General features: G+C 38.1%; 1 protein-coding gene across 12 annotated transcripts in view; it reads right to left on the bottom strand.

Moving 5' to 3' along the window:
• Chrdl1 (chordin like 1) overlaps window positions 1-22,254 on the bottom strand; it is a 115,945-nt gene that overhangs the window by 40,240 nt on the left and 53,451 nt on the right. For 5 of the 12 annotated variants that reach the window (XM_029556050.1, XM_029556049.1, XM_029556046.1 and 2 more), the window contains exons 5-7: window positions 3,810-3,878; window positions 3,089-3,234; window positions 822-915 (exon numbers count right to left, since the gene is read on the bottom strand). In XM_029556050.1, the coding sequence (XP_029411910.1) occupies window positions 822-915; window positions 3,089-3,234; window positions 3,810-3,878 (309 nt within the window). The remainder of the gene's footprint in view (window positions 1-821; window positions 916-3,088; window positions 3,235-3,809; window positions 3,879-22,254) is intronic. The other 7 variants (XM_017803147.2, XM_008852950.1, XM_017803145.2 and 4 more) reach the window with 2 other exon arrangements.

The following is a 22,254-nucleotide window of genomic DNA, read 5'->3' as shown; positions in this document are numbered from 1 at the left end:
GTCTTAAAAGGCATATTCTTTCTTTGAAGGCAGGGTATGGAAACAGTCTGTGTTTTATGATATGAATTTTTTTTAAAAATTGCCTCCCTTTGGAATAATAAAAAAATTGTTTTGTTTTGTTTTGATTTGTTTTTTGAGACAGGGTCTCCCTGTAGCCCCAGCTGACCTAGAACTCACTATGTAGACCAGGCTGCCCTCGAACTCACAGAGATCTGCCGACCTCTGCCTCTCAAGTGCTGGGATTAAAGACAAGTGTCACCATGCCCAGAGTTATGATATAAAAATTTAGGGAGAAAGCTACAAGGGGTTGAAGAAGCAGAAGGAGAATTACTTTCATGTTAGCCAACTGACCCAACCCTTCATTCCCTGCCCCACTCAGGAGTTTCTTCTAGGCCAACACGCTTAAAAAATCAGTGCTTTTATTTTTTTTTTCCTTTTGTGAATGAAAGTGTTTCCATAAGATAAGAGTACCATAGAAAATTCATTTTCATGGGGCTGGAGAGATCACTCAGAGGCTAAGAGAACTGGCTGTTCTTGCAGATGACCCAGGTTCGAATTCCAGCACCCACATGGCAGCTAACAACCGTCCATAACTCCAGTTCCAGGGGATATGACACCCTATTCTGTCCTTTGCGAGCACTGCACAAAACGAGAGCACTTACATGCAGGTACAACACTCATACACATAGAATAAAAAATAAATAAATACAAATTTTAAAAAGGAAATTCCTTTCCTTCAGAGACAGAACAGATATTTTATTCTCTCAAGTTCTGCTGCTCATGATGGCAGTACTCTGATTCTTGGGACATGGAACTCTTACCTCTGCATACTCGGCAGCAGGAATCTGGAACAGAGACTGGGAATGCACAGGTCAGTTTGGGGCAAGTCTTGAGACCACAGTACACATTCCCCTCCTGCCAAGGAAAAGCAATATTAATGTCAGAATGATCTGAGTTTCTTGTCTGGGTTTAGCTTAGTACTTGGGAAAATGCAAGGACTCAAATATGACACTGTCCTCTTAAAGTTTGTTTTAGGTACATTTTCAATTTCAATATGCATTATATTTTTCTACTTATATTTCCTCATGAGAGAGACGAATTCACAGAAGAGTTTGCAATCCTTGTTAGCCCTACTGGACCAAGGTAGTAGACAGTATTCTTGAAGGGCTGCAACTGGCCTCCAAACCACTGAGCATAGTCTTGCTATTCTCTGTTATCTTCTCTATATTACTTGGTTCCCATCATACCCCAGCCATAGTTGGCATTTGTAATATTCAGTAGTTTATTCTCTCAAAACCAAAGAGACAGGCTGTCTTTGATTGGCTAAAACATGTACAAAGTAATCTAATTCTATAACTCAATCCTATGTGATGCAACGGAGAGGGGCCACTTTATTTGTTCAATTTCCTAAAATTCTACAATTTTTCCATTTATTTATTTATTTATTGGTAGGATCTCCCTAGCTCCAGCACACGTGGAAATCACTATGTAGACCAGGTTGGCCTCAATCTCAGAGACCCACCTGCCTCTGCCTTCTGAGTGCTGGAATTAATGGTGTGAGCCACCACTCCAGGCTATTTTTTAATTTTTTAAATGTTTTATTTATTTTTATTTTATATGCATGAGTGTTTTAGCTGCATCTGTACATAAGTATCTCACATGCATGCAATGCCCATGGAGGCCAGAAGAGGATCCTGGATACCCTAGAACTGGGGTTACTGATGGTTGTTAGCCTCCATGTGGGTGCAGGGAACTGAACCTGGGTCCTCTGCAAGAGCAGAAGTACTTTTAACTGCTGAGTCATCTCTCCAGGCCCAAATTCTATGTTTTGAATGTTATTCCTTAAACCTTCTACTTAGTTCTTATATACAAAGCCAGATAGACCAGGAGAGAAACAAAGTCACAATAAAATTCTTCTAAATTACTGAGATGTATTTTACGAACAATTCCAAAGGGAAAAGATTTCATCCCTTCCCTTGGCATGTCACTGTTTAGTGCCCCAGAGAAGAAGTAAAGCTGTTTCTAAGTAACTGCTTGCCTCATTAAAAAATACATATATATATATATATATATATATAATTTTTTTTGAATTTTTGCAATTTTCATACAATATAGCTTGATGACATTTTGATCCACTCCCCTATCCACATATCCCCCCACTACCCTCCAACCAATTTAATGATGTCTTCTTCTGACCTCTGTGGGCATTGCATGACATAGGTACACTCACACATGCAGGCAATACACTCATACACATAAAATAAAAATAATAAATAAAATAGTCTAAAAAATAACCCACCAAGTCCAGTTAGTGTTGCCCATATATTCATGGATGTGGGGCCAACCACTGGAGTATGGTCAATCTACCAGAGGCTATACTTGTTAAAATAAAAAGTACTGGCTCTCCCTCCCCTCCCCTTTCATGCTCCATTTTGAATATCCATTTTATTCTATCTTATAGTTCTATCTAGAATATTCTTTGGACTACAATATGGTAAAGATATAGTTGCTGTGCTTTATTTATGAAATAGACAGTTCTTTTGACAAGTAATGTCATGGGAATCATCTGGATCAGGCATTTATATGATTTCATCATTGTAGGACATTAGGAATTAACTGACTGCTAGAAATAAGATGAGAAGAATAGGCCATGGTTTAGTGGTAAAGAAATTGTCTAGAAGAAAGATAGGAACCAACAGATACTCCATTTTCTTGTGAATTGGATCATGTGGCCCTAGAATGAGAGAGAATTTTCTAACTTTAGCATTGCCAAGATTACAATAATTATGAATGCTGAAGATGAAGACTTCAGTTGTATAACTATATATGAAAAGTATGTGCAGATCAAGTCAAAGAGCTCATCTTTCCCCATTTAAGTGCTCTTACAGCTTTAAGCCTGGAGTGCAACTGACTTTGAGCTCTGTGACAGAGTTGTTCAAAGTACTGAAGATTAGGGAATTTGAATTGGCAGGAAGGCTTATGATTTAAACACAAGTCATCTTACATTCAAACAGCTTATAGTGTACAGAAGAGGCTGCTTTCTTGTTTGGGGAGCAGTCAGTAGGGGCATTAAGATTCAAGGCCTTACCGAACAGCTACACTGGGTGCATTGGTTGGGTTGCCGGTTCTGAAAGAGCCCTTCAGCCATGAACAGTTCTCCATGTTGGTAAGTGGTCCCATTGTACTCACAAGACTTGCTAGTCACCTTATTGTTCACTGGTGGTAAGGAGTCTTCTGGAACAGGGTGGATAAAAAAATAAACCCACATTAACTATTGGCATTGTTGCAAAGAATTTAATAAATTACAACGGCAGATGGGGCTGTACTACACAGAGGGAATTAAAACATAATCCTTACTTTAGTGGTTAATGATCTTAAGCAGTGTTAAAACAGTCACAGAAGTGCAGCTGACATCCCCATCCATTTATCTTTTCATATCTTGAGCATTTATTGAGCACCTAGTATGTGCTAAGCACTATAATAAGCTTTAAAGAAACAAGGACAAAGGCCCGTGCCTTCATGGAACAAATAGTTACCTACATAGATCAAATATTGCCTTGCCTGAAAGGAGAGAATCTGTACTATCACTATGTAATTTTTTTCTACTTATTCCTGCAGAAGTATTATCTATTTTAACTACCGTACAAACTTTATCTCCTCTAATGTTTTTATCATGTCATATTTTTGCATTATTTGTTCTAATTTCTGTAGAACAAATTGCTTATTGTTAATACCTCTACCAAGATTACATCCTTCTCTTACTATTTTCTACCTGTTGAAGTCCTATCCCATAAAAGTTCAACTCTCACCTCCTTTCCCCCAGAAGCTATGGCGCAACAGTTCCAGCCACGGTCTGAACTTCTCAAGGCATCTGATGTCTAAAGTACACAATTTGGGACTTGAATATTATTGGAAGGCATATCTGTGAATTATGGTAACCTAGCAAACCATTTAAAAAGAGGCCACAATTATGTTATTAAAAGAGAGACTCAACAATCTATGAGTCAAGCACAGTAAATTCTTACCTTCATTATCTGAGGGAAAGAAATCACAAAGTTGACTTACCTGAAGTAACAAAACTAGTGAATGGTGAAACTGAGAAACAAAACGTAGTACCTTAAAAACAAAGTTTGCCTATTTATGTATCAGCTTATTTACATGTGCACATGCTACTTTTGATAACTGAGTTTCCTCTACATTTATCTGCTTCATCAAGTTTAGCATATAGTTGCTACACAGAAGAAAAGTTAATGCATTCAGTGAGCTGACATCAAATGAATGGTTTCTAGAATTCTCTTCCTGGATTTCCCTTAGCACATTCTGACATCTCCCTCTCTAACACACTGCACACAAAAATAATAATGATCGTGCTCCAAGGGTTAATTAATCATGAGTGTGTGAATTAGCAATATTGAAATGTGCTTGCCACAGGATAGTGGAAGAACTGAAATCAGAAGCATTATGGGCTTAGTAAACGATATAATGAATAGAAGCTCATTTTGTGTGGAGACCTTATGCCTCACTATGACTGTTAAAAGAACAAAATTAATCTCTAGATGTGATGAAAATGATAAAGATTAATAATAACAAATCCTGCCATCATGATAATAACGATAGTTAACATTTTCTGAGTGCTGTTTTTACGTATGTCACACCAATAACACTCTGATGTACACATGATCAAGGAATCTTACAAATGAAGAAATTATGGCTTAAAAAATTACAAATGAGGGTTTGGAGCATAGCTCAGTGATAGAGTGCTTGCCCAGCATGTGTAAAGGTTTGAATTTGACATGCAGCACCACAAAAATTAATTTACTTGTCCAAGGTCACATAACTTGTAATTGACAGCATCAGGATATTGATTGATATCTGATTGATTCTGAAATTCCTTCATATCGTCTATCAAAAAAATATCAATTGCGTCACGCCTGCAGGAAGGAAGGGATCATATAATTTAAAACCCAAACCCAAATCCATGAGATGCTATGAGAACTATGGTGTCCTAATAAAATGTTGTGCCCTAAAATACCTGGAAAATTGCACTTTTTATCAGTTTCAGTGATTTCACTAATAACTCAGTTGTATACTGAGTCATACAGTAAGCAGATCACTCCTTGGATGTTAGCTATTTACCCATGACCCTCATAACATGTAAAAAATGTTCCTTAATTTTGCCTTAAAAAGAAGACTTTATGAAAAACGTTAGTTCACACTAATTGGCCCTCTGTCTGAGTCCCTCCCACTGTCCACATGTGCATATATTCAGACAGCTGTTGCTGGCAGAAATGAGTGGAACTCATCAGGGAAAGGACAGGAACAGGGCCATTTGCTCCTGTGGGCTCTAATTATTCCAAATCTCAGCATTTTGTGGTAAAGGAAAAGTACAATGGCCTGCAAAATAATATTTGCCATGGCTCTTACAGGAGCTGGCAGATCTTTGGAACACAAAAAATGTTTGGAAATATTTACCCTTAAAAGAATGTGGATTGATTTTTAAACTGGGTCTTCCACTAAGACATCAATGGCAGGGCAACTGCAAGGTGAGGTTTTCCACTGAAAGCATGACCTTCAGAGTCTTCCCTGCAATAATCTTCTGAGTAACCCAGCACTGAAGTCTACTAATCTACTCAACAGAATAAGAAGAAAGAGCAAAAGATAGGCACATAAATAGGAATCAAGGAAAATCAAAGCAATTATGGTCAAGTCCACAACCACTCTTATGCAATAAGATTATCTTAGCATCTTTTCATGTATTTTGTTCTTCTAACATTGTTAATGGTGTATGGGAGAAAATTCAGAAAATGAAGTACTCTCATAGGCTTTGATCCATGTCACATAACTTCTTAGTAGAAGAGCTGACTCAATGCAGTTGTTCTGTTTTCAAAGTGTCTTCACAAATGGGTGCTAAAATTTTGAAATAGGATCTGTGAGTCATAGAGGTGGCCCCAGTATCAACTCCCCATAACTTCACACAAGCCTCTTTTTCTTGTTTTTGCTTAACTTTTCTATCTAAGAATTGGGTGCAAGTCTCAAATCTCCTCTTGAATCCTTATAGGGCCAACACAGCGTGATTCCCAACCACATAAGCAAAAAAAGCCACCTCAGTCTCTACCCTTTCCTTTCCCAGATTTTCTGAGATGGCTGGGCTTTGAACCAACTATCCTTGGAATATATTCAGTTTTCCTGGCTGAAAATTGGCAGAAAATAAATGTAAAGCCAAACTGACTCCAAGACCCCTCAGGAGAATACTACAACAAAAATGACCAGGCTGCATACCTTCTGGCCTCCCCTTATTCCTTATTTGCACTCAAATTCCTACAAAGCATTATGAAAAGTACAAGAGTATCGTGAAGAAAGGAAACCAGTACTAAGTGATATTGCTACAGATGTGATAGGAAAAGAAGCAGTTTCTTTTTTCTTAAGTGAGGGATGACCTTATATAAACAGAACTATGACCTCAGAGCTGCTTAGGAAGTGTTTTACTCCCTTACCCTAAATGGTCCTTACTACTTTTGCTTTCACTGGTGCCTAAAATACCATTATTAGAGATTCATATCATTGGCTACATTGTTGTTATTTTGCAATCAGATTTTGTAGTACCAACACACATCTGTTGTATTGTTTCCTCAGAAATGAAACATTCCCTCCAGGAGGGAGAGAGAGGCTTATGAGTCTCAGAGAAGGAAGACAACTGTCACATTTGGGAATGCTGAAACTTAGAAGATTCTGAAAGGCCCCTCCCCAGCTTTATATAAACAACAAATAACTGCTGTAGGAGGAGACTGACCAGCATTCCTGACTAGAGGAGATTCTCAGAGCCTATGAACTGCCTATAATGTGTGTAGAGTGTCTAACGATGCTCCTTTTGTGAGTTGTTACCCATGTTGTGGTGGGCTTTCCAGTGATACAGTTGCTTCTGAGTCATTTCTGCTCCTGGAAGTAACCCATACCTATTCTTCTGTTAGTAATCCTAATAAAAACTCATTGGTTCACCAAGCTGTGTTTTGGTCTAATTGCTACTTTGTTCTTTCATGGGTTCCCTTACTGGAGTGAGTGAGTAGACGTGTTGAGTCTCCCCAAGAAAAGTCACTTACACAATAGCACTACAAATATCATCTTACTAGAATAACTTTGTCATAGGCTGTTTTTATATTATTATTTTTAGCATGCATGGCAAATTTTACCAAAACCTCTTGGTCCTGCCCACTTCCTTTGGTACATCATTATTTTCCTGCCTTATACTCCCTTTCTCCCTACTGTCTGGAAGTCAAAGTTTTCATGGTGATTGTTGTCTTCCCTACTTTCTTCTCTCTCAGGTAACCATTCTCTTGGTGGAGAAATTCTTGGCTCACCAGAAAAAGCAGCCTGGAGGTCAGGAGACATGTGAGCTCACAGTGCCATATGAAATGAGTGTAAGTCTTCCCAGAGCTTTCAAGATTCAGCTGCTAATCCTGTGAACCAGGCCATCCTTTCGTTGGCATTGCTACTATAAATGTGATTTCTATTTTTCATGGCTGAGCCTGAAACTTCTAACTTCTCTCTGCTTCTTTGGCATTTCATTAATAGAGTACCAGAATATCTTCAGGCCACTGGGGTGAAGTCATGATCTAGGGGTCATATGGAGATGAAGTAAATACTTGAGAAAAGAAGTTATGTTATTTTGTAATTAACAGATGCACAGAAAGAGACATATTCAACAAAGTAAAACTGAATAATCCAAAGGATTATACTGTCAGAAATATAATGGAGGCGAATAACAAAGCAGCTAGAGCAAGGTGCTGGTGTAGGGTGCTCTTTGCTGCCTATTTTCGCCTGTGTATGTCATGTTTTGCAGGTTTGTGTGTTGTGGCACTGAAGGAGAAGATAATTAACCCTGATCTCTGTGTTCACAGACAAAGGTCTCTGGGGATCCAAATGTTATTATCTTAGTGCTTGTGTTCCCCTAAATTTGTAAGTTGAAACTGTAATCCTCAAAGAGATAACATAAGGAGGTGGGCTTTTGGGAAATGATTGTTTTAAGGTCTCTACTCTCATGGGATTAATATCCTTCTAAGAGATTTGATGATAATCTTGTTTTCCCCTTCTACCATGTGAAGGCACAGTGAGAAGACATACTCTATGAACTTAAAACAAAGATCTTCAACAGATACAAAATCACTAGCAGCTTGATCTTGTACTTCACATCCTCCAGAGTTGTAAGAAAGAAATTTTTCTTCTTTATAAGCTACCCATTTTTGTTATAGCATCCCCCCAAAACTAGACCTCAGCTTTGGTATGGTTTCATTTGTGAATTCGGGAAACTTCCTCATTTCTGTCTCTTTTTTTTTTTTCAAATTATCATGCTATCTACTGTGCATGGTTGTGAAGTGTAGATATAACTTATCTGAAAGAACTTAAAGGTAAGACTGGAGAGATGGCTCAGTGGATAATAGCACTTGCTGCTCTTGCAGAGGACCCAGGTTTAGTTTCCAGCATCTACAACTGCCTATAACTCCAGCTCCAAGAGGATCTGACACCCTCTTCTGGCCTCTGTAGGCAACACACTCATGAGCATATACCTACACACAGACACACAGACACACAGACAGACAGACAGACACACACACACACACACACAATTAAAAACACAGTAAATGTGGGGCTATAGACATGACTCAGTAGTTAAGAGCACAGGTTGTTCTTGCAAATAAATTTGGTATGGTTTCCAGTACCCACATGGTGGCTTACAATGCAGTAACTCCAATTCCAGGGGATCTATCACCCTCTTCTGGCCTTTGTGGGCATTGCGTGAATAGGTACACTTACATATATGCTGGCAAAATATTCACAGCATAAAAATAAATAAAAAATAAAGTAAATCTTAAAAAAAGAGCTCAAAGTGATCTCTTACATACATAACAGTGTCCACAATAAATGGTAGATGTTGTTGGTGAAGGAAAAAATGAGGAAAATGAAGAGATTTTCCTAGTTTCCATGGCTGAAACAGCCAATTAAAACTTGTTTGCTTTGTACTTCCCTTGTATAGCAAGCGCTGTGGACACACAAGTTAAGATATCGTTTTCTCATTTCATTCTTCATTCAATAAGCACTTAACAGTCTTTGACTATTACTGAAACTAATAGGTCTGTGGCTACACACTGACAGTACCTAGCATTATGCTAGGTTAAAGCTATTTGAAGGCAAATAACCATTTTTTCCTGACTTCAGGACAATCCTGAATTTATTGGAAGAACAGACAAAAAATGGCTTTCATTGGCAATGTATTTACATAATAAGTGAAATTTCATAATGGAAGAGGTCAAATGTGAGGAATTGGCAAATGATGCCAGGTGGGAAAGAGTATTTATACCATTAATAAAGGCTCAGGTTCATCACTAGAAAATATTCTTGGCTGAAAGGGTCCTTCAGAATTGCAAATCAGTCAGCCACATAGTGGAGCCATTTCCTATGCTCTGTGCTGCTTTAAGGGTGTAGAGTGGTGTCTCAGCAGTGATGAGCACTTGCTGCTATTGCAGCGGATAAAAGCAACCTAAGCATCCATGTTGGGTGGCTAACAACTACATGTAATTCCAGCTCCAGGGGATCTAACACCTTCTTCTGGCCTCTGTGGACATCTGCACTCTTGTGAATATATGCACACTATTATTCAGAAAGAGCTGAAAAAGGGGGAGGAAAGTGACTTCTTCCTCATTTCCACTTCAGCAAAATAGTAAATAGTTTTATTTAGATATTTTTAATTGAATTTCTGTATTTTCATACAATAGTTCTCAAACAAACCCAGAACTCTCCCCCTTTCATGCCTCCTTCATCCCCCCACTGGACACCATGATACTTTTGTTATTTTTATGATTTTATTTTAAGAAAATGTTTGTTGTTAGGCAACACTATAACAATATAAAACGCTCACATAGAACATCTTCAGAAATTTGAGACTTCGAGATCAAAATTATATTGCCTCTCATATATAAAGTGCTTCTGGGAAATGATAAGAAAAAGTGAGGCAACAATAAAAATGGGCCAAGAATATAGATCAATGAAAAAGTTTAAAACACAGTGTGCTTTTAGACATAAGAAAATATGGTGAAGTTAAAAAAATTGTTATTCATTTATTTTGACTTTGAAAGAATTTGTTGTTGAATTTTTGCAGTTTTCATACAATATCGTTGGTAGTATTGAGGTCCACTCTCTTATCTGCACCTCCCTCCACTGACCTGGCTTAATTTAATATACTCTTATATATAAATGACCCTCAGTGTGGGTCCATCCACTGGTCCCACCAAGAGTCCTATCCCTCTACAACACTGTCTCTCCCTCTTCCAGCAGCCATCAATTGCCAAAAGTTCCTTAGACATCCTAACCTAAGGAATTTTTGGACAATAATTTGATAACAGAAATGTAAATTAAAACTACCCCAAGATACAATCTGTCATTATCAGATTTGTAAAAAAGTTCACAACATTGAGTAATATACTATCGAGTAATACACTTTTGATAAAAAATGGATGGCAATTTTGAATATCAGTCAATTGACAGAAAAAAACATATATTTGACACTGAAATCTTAATTTTAAGAATTCGTTCTATAGATATACTTCTTACACATCTGAATCATATAAGAATTATTTGTTTTACTACAGTTTTTAATGGAAACAACATCTACAACCAAAATTAGACATCTAATGAAATACATGATGGGTCACTAGAATAATGATATAGTATGTAGTTGTAGAAAAGAATGAGTAAGCTCTCTATACACTTATACAAGGAGAACTATTACAAAATGAAGAAAATAACAAGGTATATAATAATATTAACTGCATACTATATTATATATAAAAACAGATATAGTTTAAAGAGTATATATTCATATTCACATCTATTTTCATAAAGAATACATAGAAAGGTACATAATAGTGATAGAGGAATTATGTTTTGGGGAAGAGATAAGAAATGGCTGGATGTAGGATGGTCTGAATTAGACATTTTGCCACGTATTTTTATATGTGTATGTAGATATAATCATATACACATGAACTTACACATGAATTAATGTTCTAGAATTATAAAAAATTGCTTTTCACTTAAAAATTATTATTGAACTGACAATGGATTGCTGTAGATGAGGAACAGCTGATCCTCCTGGATCAGGGACCTCTGGCTGACTAGATTTACCAGAAGGGCAGACAGGGGGGAATGGATGAGGGTGCTGACAACACAGTGGACAGTGACAGGGATGGCAGAGTATGGAGCCTCTAATGGGAGAGGAAGGCTGTCTGTCTGACGAGTTTGTATTCATGCTCAGATGCCGAGGAGCTCAGAAGGTGGGCGACTGTGACCAGTGATAGTCATGTATATAGAGATTAGAAATGCATGTGAAAACGTCTCAATGTCAATTGCTTTGGAATGAATTCTTCTGTATGAAAAAAAAATTAAAAAAATAATGATTAAAAAATAATAATTAGTAGATGTGAAAAACATTACCATTGAAATCTACCTGATGACTTTATATCCATGCTCAGATGCCTAGAAGCTCAGAAAGTAACCAACTGTGACTAGTAATAATCAGATATTTAGAGATTAGAAATGCATGTGCAAACATCCAATGTCAATTGCATTGAAAAAGAATTTTTCTGTATGAAACTGTGTATTTTAATAATGAAATGGAGATCTTTTTTAAAGGTTAAAACGTCATTTAATTTATGTCTTATAGGGTTTATACTGAGTACAATATTGTATAACTGTAATAATTCAACTGTAAACCTAAAAATTTACAGCCAATTTTGAAAGAGATGCATCCTACCTCAGGAAAACGTTATTGAATATGTCAATTGTGTTGTAATGATATGCTTCTTCTAAGTATGTTGTTATTAAATAAATAATTTTTAAAAATTAAAAAAAAATTATTATTGAAGATCATGTTTTTAAAAAATTCCAATTGTGGAACTGTAGAGATGGTTCAGTGGTTAAGAGCACTTGCTGCTCTTATGTAAAACCTGGATTCAATTCCCAGCACCCACATGGTGGCTAACAGCTCTCTGTAACTCCAGTTCCAGGGGATCTGATGCCCACTTCTGACCTCTTCAGGCGTTGCACTACACAGGTATACTGATATACATGCAGACAATAAACTCATACACTTAAATAAAAAATAACAAATAAATAATTTTTAAAAATGTATTTGAAGGCCATGAACTAAACAAGAAGCCCTCTACTCTTACTGCTGAGGCAGATCCTAAGCATGCCTGTTCTCAGTCTTACTTCAATAAGTGGGGTTTTCTCCTACTCACAATAACTCAGCATCTCTGGGAAATGTGGGGGTAAGGGTTATTGCATTGCTTTCTTAAACAGTTTTTAAGTCATTGTGTAAGTTTGAGCTGGCCTTTAGGCCTTGGTCTAAATGTAAGGAAAAAACAAAAATAAAGGTACTCTTAAGAAGTTACCCATGACCTTGAGAGATAATTTAGTGAGATGAAGAGAATAATACTGAGTTCTTAGCATAATACTGGAAGCATATATTTGCTAAATAAGTACAGTAATTGTTTTATCATGACTAGTTGTAAATGTTGGGGTTTCTTGAAGGCAGAAAGCATTTTGATAAAAGAAGAGCTGTAGGGATACCTAGTTCTTACGGTGACTGCAGTCTTCTCACACTGGCAGATCTGGCTTCTGTATAAAGTCTGCACTGAACTCCAAAGGAGAAGCAACAATTCAGCCAATAATAGATACTGTGTTAGAAATTCTCCAGGCCTTCAACACAGTGTTGAGGTTTAGTTTTACACTCATGAGATAAAACATCATTTTGGTGCCTTACAGAATCTCTCAAAAATTGCCAGATCCTGAGTGATGACTAGAGAGTCACTACTGAATCTTTATGCTTATAATGTGTGCTCAATCATCATATTATGCCCTACTTCCCAACTGACACCATCTGCCCCATCTTCTCCATGTTAGAGAAAGTGTGTGTGTGTGTGTGTGTGTGTGTGTGTGGTGTGGTGTCAATTTGTGTGAGTTGCAGCCAAAGGAAACATACTCTGTCACTCTCTGCATTATTCTCTTGAGATAGGGTCTTCTTTGTCAGTCTCTCAATTATACCCTTCAGATAGGGTCTCTCATTGAACCTGGAAGTCAGAAGTCAGCAAGGTAGTGATCCTTCGGTCCCTACCACTACTCCAATCACTGGATAATAAGCATGTATGAACATGTATGGCTTTTTTTGGTCTTTTTGACACAGGGTCTACCTGTAGCCCTAGCTGGCCTGGAACTCTCTATGTAAAACAGGCTGGCCTTGATATCCCAGAGATCTGCTTGCCTCTGCCTCCAGAGTGTTGGAATTAAAGGCGTGCACCACCATGACTGTCTCCAATGTATGTCTTTTTAAATGGGTTCTGGGGATTTGAATTCAGGTCTTCATGCTTGAGCAGTAAGTGCTCTTACCTGCTAAGGTGTCTTCCCAATTCCCCAGGTGTGATTTCATTGACCCAACACTTGCTTTCTGACCAGAGTCATTCTGAAATTCGTACCCTAGAATCTGCTTTGGATTGTCAAAAGCCTCAGACAGGTGGATTTATGGGTCAGAAAGGTCACAAATATACCTGTGATTGTGGGGGATCCCATAGTCAAGGAAGAGAAAGAAAAATTGAACTCCTTAGTCTAGTGCAATGCATTTCAGTTATTATTTCCAATCTCGTCTCTTGTGTATTTTCTGGAATTGCTAAATAAGGTGCTGATTGCTTTTAGCTTCATCTAATTTTGTGTCAGTATATGAGTTTTCTTCCAGAGTCTTACATATTTTTCAGTCTAGAACACCTCTCTATTTCCCCACTCACTCATCATCTTTCTTCATATCCCTCAAGGTCAAGTTCTAGTCTCACCTATTCAAAGAGCCCTTACTAGTTATAACTACTCCTAACTACTTCTGCACTTGATGTTTTTGGGGTGGGGGATAACTAGAAGATAGTAGATTGTCACTAAAGCTTCTTAAGATGGAAAGTTCACCATGACCCTAAATTTTCTTCCTTTCTGGCCACCAGAATGTCTAATGAAGCCCTTAGGTTCACAGGCTTTATCTGCTTGTGTGAATGTGAAAATAAAAAAAAAATTGTTACAGCGTCTTTGGAAAATTATCTGGAAGCTCCTCAGAAATTTGGAGTTACCATAAGAATCAACAATTCCTCTCGAGTGCATATGCAAAATAATTGAAAGTACAAACACAAATAGATCACTGTGTATGGATGTTTTAGCAATATAATTCACAATAGTCAAAAGGTAGAAATAACCCAAATGTCCCTCAATGAAAAAAATGGCTAAACAAAATAAGTTATATCAAAACTACGAAGTATTATTCACTTACAATGGATGAAATTTAACAATAGTACTAAGTGAGAACAGAGTAGGGGGTGTAATAATGTGGGTTAAATGTTTAAGTGACAAGGGGAGCAGGGGGATGGGGGATAAAGGAGGCATGTTATACAAAGTTAAGAATGGATTTAAAAAATCTTATGGAAATCCACTACTTTGTAAACTAATTAAAGAATACAATTTTTTAAAAAAACATATAGCTCAAATATGGGGTACACTTTATGGATAGGCAATGCTTTTCCCAGAAGACAGGTTATTAAATGAAAATCTCAGTGTCTGGTATAGAATATTTCCTTTTGAGTTATTGGTCAGGAAGACTTCAGAGGCCTCCAAAACAACACAGTCTATTCCATTGTTCTTGGTTACTCACCACAACTAGATGGTAAGACCCTGTGGCTGAAGACAGAACAAACTTTGGTTGCAGGATATAAAAACATAAAGTTGGAACTGACCTGGACACTACCCCAATGTTGACTAGTCTCATAGTCCAAGATGGTGCTATAGAGGCTGAAGAGACCCCAGAAGATGGACTTGAACCAGTGTCCAGTCTACAAAGAGGAGGGTCAACACAGAGGAAACATTTCTTCCATGCTTCCAAGTGAAGCCAGCCATGGACGAGCAGGTCCTTTGACTTATCTTCACATAGCCAGAACTGGTAAAAGAAAGCAGCCAGGGGCTTCTCCCAAGCCCATGTGACCACTGAGGAATAGGTCCTCAAATGGCCTTAAGAGTAAAAATAAATTGGTTTATCTGGGCCAACTCTATGACCTTAAACACCCAAAAGGAAAGTATAACAAAAGATTAAAGGGGCCAATATAATTTTTAAGAGTACATATGTATAGCTAAAGGCTACATAACAAGCAACAATGGCAGATAGGAGATACCTTCTTTTGAGTTGTTGGCCAGGGTGGCCCAAGGGACTCCCAGATAGTAACCCAGCATAGAACTGAGAAAATGAACAGCAGACCCCAATCTTATCTATAGGAATATTGACAACTGATTGCTGCTAGATGAGGAACAGCTGACCCTCCTAAAACAAAGACCTCTAGATAGGCTGACTAGATTCACCAGAAGGGCAAGTAGTGGGAAATGGTGGGGGTCCTGACAACACAGCAGGCAGTAGCAGGGATATCAGAGTATAAGGGCTCTAGTGGGGGGTGGGAGGATATGGGAGTGTGCCATCTGGGAAGTGGGTGTATAGATGAATAAGATTGGTTCTGTGTGATACACACACACACACACACACACACACACAAATCAACAAATTTAAAAAATGTATTGTATTTGAGGAGGAAGCATAAAAATTTATGTCATGCTAATTAGTAGAGGTGATAAACATTTCTGTTGAAATCTACCCAATGACTTTATAGACATACACAGGCGCCCAGGATCCGAGTGCAACTGATTATGACTAGTAATAATCAGATACAAAGAGATTAGAGACGCATGTGCCAATGTCTCAGTGTTAGTAGCAAAAACAAGGAGTCTTTCTATAAAAAGCAGTATATTTTAGAATGAAATGGAGATCTTTTTTAAATGTTAAAAACTCATCCAATTTTATGTCTTACAGGGCTTCTACTGTGTCCAATATTGTATAACTGTATTAATTCAACTGTGAACCTAAAAATTTACAGACACTTTTGAAAGAGATGTCTCCTTGCTCTGGTGTGTGTTACTGAATATGTTAAAGCTCTAATGAAATGCTTCTAATCATGTAGTTATTAAATTTTTTAAAAATTAAAAAATAATAATTTTTCAAAGCACAAAAATTTGCTCCTTAATAATTAGTAGATGTGAAAAACTTTGCCATTGAAATCTGCCTGATGACTTTATATCCATGCTCAGATGCAAGGAGCTCAGAAAGTAACCCACTGTGACTAGTAATAATCAGATATATAGAGATTTAAAATGCATGTGCGAACATCTTAGTGTCAATTGCATTAAAAATGAATTTTTTGTACGAAACTTTGTTTTTAATAATGAAATGGAGATCCTTTTTAAAGTTAAAACCTCATTTAATTTTATGTCTTATAGGATTTGTACTGAGTACAATATTGTATAACTGTATTATTTCAACTGCAAAAGTAAAAATTTACAGCCAATTTTGAAAGAGATGCATCTTAGCTCTGGAAATTGTTATTGAATATATCAATGCTGTTGCAATGAAATGCTTCTTCTAATTATGTGGTTATTAAATAAATAATTTTAAAAAAAGAAATTGATACATCAGTTGACATGCCAACATGAATGGGGGAAGTTTCACAAGGTCCCACCTCCAGTTGAAGAGCTACAGTCAAGCAAAGGGTGCTGTGAGAGGGACAATCAATTTTCTCTAGGGATGAGCTCCCTGATAAGTTATCCAGTTCCAAGTGGTCAGCCCTAAACACATGTACATATGCTCACCACTAAATGGACTCAGTAGGCCATACACAACCACATAAATGAGTGCATGCGCACGTGCACACACACACACACACACACACCAATAATAATAAGTAATGATTAAAGAAGAGGTCACAAAATTGAGAATTAGTAGGGGATGTGTGAAGAGATGGGGTGAGAGGGATGGGGTGGAAATGTTATAAACAAGAAACTCATGTATGATATTCTCAGTAAATTTAAACTAAAACAAAATAAATGGAGACTCTCAAAAGGATGGAGGGTGATCAGTCTCATGTCACAGATTTAGTCAGTGTTCCTCAGACCTTGAAAAACATAGTCTCTGCTATGCTGCCAAGCTAAACAAAGGGAATGAGGAGGGAAATATTCTTCTGCATAGAACATTCAAAGAGATTCTGTGTGGCCCATACCTTCAGTAAGACAAGTGGCTTCCCTGCTCCCACCCCTAGCCCAACCCCCAATGAGGTCCCAGGCCAGGAAATTCTTGTAGCAGATTCAGCATATCACTCTTCAGTTATACAGACAGACACAACACTGTCCTGCACAAGAAGGTGTGGAGTGAGAGGAAACAGTCATCTGCTGCTCCAGCTGGAGAGAAGAGAGTAGAAGAGAGTGCTGAAAGCTCACACCCTGATTTAATCCCAGTTCTCCCCTCCTCATCCGGATCCCATCTGTGTGCTGTTTTTCATCCTATTTCTGTTCATTTTTCAGCTGCTGTCAGGCAGTAGCTGATCTTGCTTGATATGCCTTCTTGTCAGGCAGAAGGCTGGGAAGGATGGAAGCAAGAGATGTTTTCAGACTGGGCATAGATTTGGGGATTGGAGGTATCTCCTGTTTTCTAATTTGGTTGTGTGACTGGGTTGCTGAATGAAGAGGGTGCTGCAACTTTGCCTCTCTAGATTTCAATTTCTAAAGAACTTTCTATGATTATATGGGTACATTTGTTGAGAGTAGTCATTTTTATTAGCTTCTACTTCACAGAAATGTATTAATCACAAACACAATTATCTTTGAAAAGGCTTCTGGGTTGAAAAAAGATAGATGAAGCATACAGTTGGTCACAACTCTCTACACTTTACTGTTTCTACTCCATATGAAGGCAAAACAAAGAGAGATTTGGGACTGAGTCTGTTCTAGTAGGATAGGAATTAAGAACAAAAGCCATGAAGGTATTATATTCCATGCAGGCTCTGACAAAGACCCCGCTACTGGTAATTTATTGCCTCTCAGGAAGCAGTTCTAGCCTTTCAGTGCTAGTCATTCATTGGTCCATTGGCAAGCACTGAAGGCCAAAGATCCACAGATGGAGTAGTATCACTGCATGACCCAGCAAGGGGCATGACACATATCTCAGCCACGTGTCCCCAAAGAATGTGACATGGCGCTAAAGAATGCTCTACTTGTTGGTTTGTCCCTGCACTCTTGCATTCCTTGCCAACTCTTCACTGAGTCATATAGACTCAACAATCCCCACAAACTACCCATTGGTTATTCATATCCTCCTTAGGCCCCCAAGGTTGATTGAACCTACTCTTATGTCTTGCAGTAATTCTAATGGTGTGTCTCTAGTCTCATATGTAGCACATAATATCAGGTTTATAGGAGGTGGAGCACAACAGTGTGTGTGTGTATGTGTGTGTGTGTGTGTGTGTGTGTGTGTGTGTGTGTGTGCATGTGTGTGCAGGTAGATGAGAAGATAATTCAAGGGAGCTAGTTCTCACTTTTCATCACATATATTCTGGGGATCAAACTGAGTCATCAGGCTTTGCAGCAAGTACCTTTACCCGATGAGCCATCTCACAGGCCCCGGGTATATTATCTTCTAAGTAATCCATAATTGCTCAGGAGAAAAGACCTATGTCTTCTACTTCTCTGTCTTCTTCTTGTTCTAGGACTGGAACAGGGCATAGCATGAATGAACAAACATGGTATGTGCTTGAATATCCAGAGCCTATATTAATTCCATTAAGATATAAACATATATATCCAGGGGTCAAATAGTTCTTCATTGAGGGCCCAAGTAGATGGACAGCAATATGACTTCCAAAAGTGATTATTAAGTGAGTTACAGAATTTTGAGTGTATGAGGGCACATGCACTCTTCTGAGAAAGTGGTCAGTGGAGTTTTTCAGATTCTCAAAATGTTACGTGATGTAAAAGAAGAGCACTCACAGCTGAAAAACAAAGCTTGAGTCCTTTGGTAGTACTAGATCTTCGCACAGCACACAGCCCAGTCTACATCCTGGGGATCTATAGTCATTCACACTTGGTATCAGCTTTCTATGGACTGAGAGCACTTATGGATGGAGCCTTCTCATAGTCCAGTCTTCAGAGGGAACCTCTACATTCTTCCCTGTCCAGATTGCTTCCACTTTATCAAACAGCATTCTCACCAGCTGCGTTATTCAGCTCATGGACCATTCCAGTCTCATTACATAAGCCTCCTAGGGTTTTCTCCAAAGAGAAAACTGGAAATGCCCCTTTCTTTTGACACACAGAATTGATGACCAAAGACACAAAGGAGACACTGTTATATAGTGCCAAAACAAGGATTCAAACATATGAGGAATAGAGAAGTTCACTGAAGTCCAGTTTCAACAACTGAAGCAGAAATGGCACAAATCTGTTTTCAGAGGCTAATTTTCCTATTTCAAATGTTGGTGTGACATTATAATATGTAGGCTAATAACAACAAAAACACTTCCACAGTGGATCTGATAGTTTCAGATTATTGCTCTGATGATATACTGTGGGTTTTTATATTTTCTCACTCCCAGGATGTATAATAAATAGATTAGTAGTTGCAATGAAAATGTTAAAACTGCTATGCTTCATGAGTCATAATTGTTAATGACAGGTTTTGTGGTAATGGGTTACCCTCTGCCTTTCTCTTTTCTTTAAATAAATTCCCTAAATAAGTTCTACTATTACTCAGTTCTAATCCTTTGGGAGCCAGGGTTTTTTTTTTGAAGGCCAATGCCCCTTTGAAATGGACAAATTAGTCACCATTCTCAAGCTGCATTTGCAGAAACAATGTGAGGCATCTGGATGAGACAGTGGGGAGTTTGGTCAGGCATTCCTTTGTATTGCCTACACCAGCATTTCCCAAGACTGCTCTGCAGAGCACTATGGGTCCAGAAGATATTCTAAGAAAACAAGATTCTGGGTCTCAAAATCAAGTTGTAAAAAGTATTCATAATGTAGGTTCAGAATGTCCCTCTCATCATGTTAATGGATCTCTGAAGTCCTAAGTAAAGGAACGTATATGATCCTGAACATTTTCTCTGAACCCCTAGGATCTTTTTCTTTCACCTAGGTAACAACTATGAGCAACACCTCTTGGGAAGTGCCATCATGCAGCACATCTCATACCTAGACATTTAGAGGATATTATTATTTGCCTTCTCCTGGATACTATTAACTAATCCATTTAGGACTTTTCTTCTTTTCTCAAGTTTCAGCTAACATGCAGCACGTTTCTCCTAATGTCTACATGGCATCTCTTGTATCTGTTTTCCTTCCCTTCCCTTTTTATTTCTACTGTGAAGACGTCTAAAACAAGAAAAAATACATTCCCCATAAAACACTGTGTAGTGTTAATGACAGTTTGCTATTTGCAAGAAAATACTGCAATGTTATAAGACCCCTGGATATACAAAGATATCAAGCCTAGCAGTCTGTAGTTTTTGTGTATGTGATAAGATGCACTGAAGTGATTTAAGCAGCGAAGTGACTTGGTGGGATATTGTATTTTTGGAACCTATTCTGGGGTGATTGGAGGAGAGAAAATGAAGTTGGAAGTAGGACTTCTCTGAAGATGGTTGAAAGAGCATTTTTTTCTATCCCATTATCTACTAAAGGGAGAAAAAGAAAGCATCCAGCACTTGGGGATTAATGGTGAAAACTTATCCCCAAACATGCATTTTGTTGTGTTTGGAAACTGTTAGCATCAGTCTTCAGAAACTTGTCCCTCGGGGCCATTGGCAGAGGTTTCAGGGAATGAAGTGGCAGGCAAAGGCAAATGCAAAGGCTCCAGCATATGCTAGAAGAGGGGGAACACCATTAGGAAAATGCAATGGCCCCCTCCTAGACAAAAAAGTGGGACTCAACTCCTATGTCCTAGAAATATCATTGGAAAACAAAAAGTATCATATTTTTCCTCCTAGGAAATACTTTAAAGACTGAAGCCAAAGTAGGAACTGGAAGGAGAGTGATTTAGGTCACAGTAGATAATACAGAGAAAGGGGAAAAGTGGTGCTAGAAAATCAAAGAACTCCTCCACTGATTGCCATGGGATGGTATTTGTTCATTGGGAAACAGATGCCAAGGGTAAAGATTATTGAAAATGCCCAGTTTGAAACTGGAGTTATTTGGGTAGCTGGATGCTCCTACTCTCTCTGTTGTCCTCATGTTAACATGAAGTTATCAGAAGGAAAGGTGATTGGAAGAGTCATATATTAATCAAGCAAATGGGTTGTGTTGCCACCATTGGATTTACCAAGACTGGAGAGGCAGGGAGGTTTGATCTTTGTCTTATATCAGTGATTCCAAATGAGATCAGAGTATCTGGTCAGAATGAAATCAAATTCTCCAGATCACATCATCCTTGATTGAAAAGCACTTCAAATATTGAGAGATGTCCCTGACAGGAACATAGTATATGCAAACAGAAGAGGGGCAAAAGGAGTTTGAGGTTAAGATTCCAATAATCACAATAATCACACCAATATTAACAATTAATATTTACAGATTAATGTGGGGCAGGCTGTATGTTCAGTATTTCAGATTCATATTCACTAGGTTCCTTCTCCCTGTATATAACCATCCTCTTAGGTAGATATTACTGTTGTTCCTTGTTGAGGAAACTAATGTTAGGAAGTAGTCAACCCAGAATTGGAGCCAAGGCCTGAGAGCCTGTATGTGGGGCACTTAGAGATGGAGGTTACATTATCTGAAAGTAAGTTGGGATAAAACAGCAACTTATGTATCATTACTTTAATAATACATGGTTTTCCGAAGTTCTTCCCTCTGTCTCCTCTGAAAAGCAAACCACTGTCTCTGACACATAAGAGGTCTAAAATACACGAATATGGGTTGGAGAGTGCTTGTCCAGCATCAACAGAGCCCTGGGTTTGATTTTCATCAATTCACAAAGTGAACACAGTGGTACATGCCTATAATTTCAGCACTTACTTAGGAGGTGGAGGAAGGAGGATCAGAAGCTCAAGGTCATCCTTGGCTACATAGTGAGTTTTGGGTAAACCAGGAATACATGAAATGCTCACACTCATATGTATGAATAAACTCATAGGATAAAAAATTGGCTACCATATTAGTCTTGAGTGATTGGGTGAAAGACAGAAGAGGAGAGTGGCTGTCATCTTGGCTGTGACTTGTTGAGAGGTAACCGGAAGAAAATACTAAATTACTGATAGCCTTATTAGCTGTTGGGTCAATGAAATCATCTTGGAGCAGAACAATTCCTTTTACAAA

Source organism: Nannospalax galili, unplaced genomic scaffold, assembly GCF_000622305.1.
Source record: "Nannospalax galili isolate Female #2095 unplaced genomic scaffold, S.galili_v1.0 scaffold25, whole genome shotgun sequence".
NCBI classification, from domain to species: Eukaryota; Metazoa; Chordata; class Mammalia; order Rodentia; family Spalacidae; genus Nannospalax; species Nannospalax galili.
Note: the sequence above shows the minus strand (reverse complement) of the source record. Positions and strands in the feature narration are given on the sequence as shown.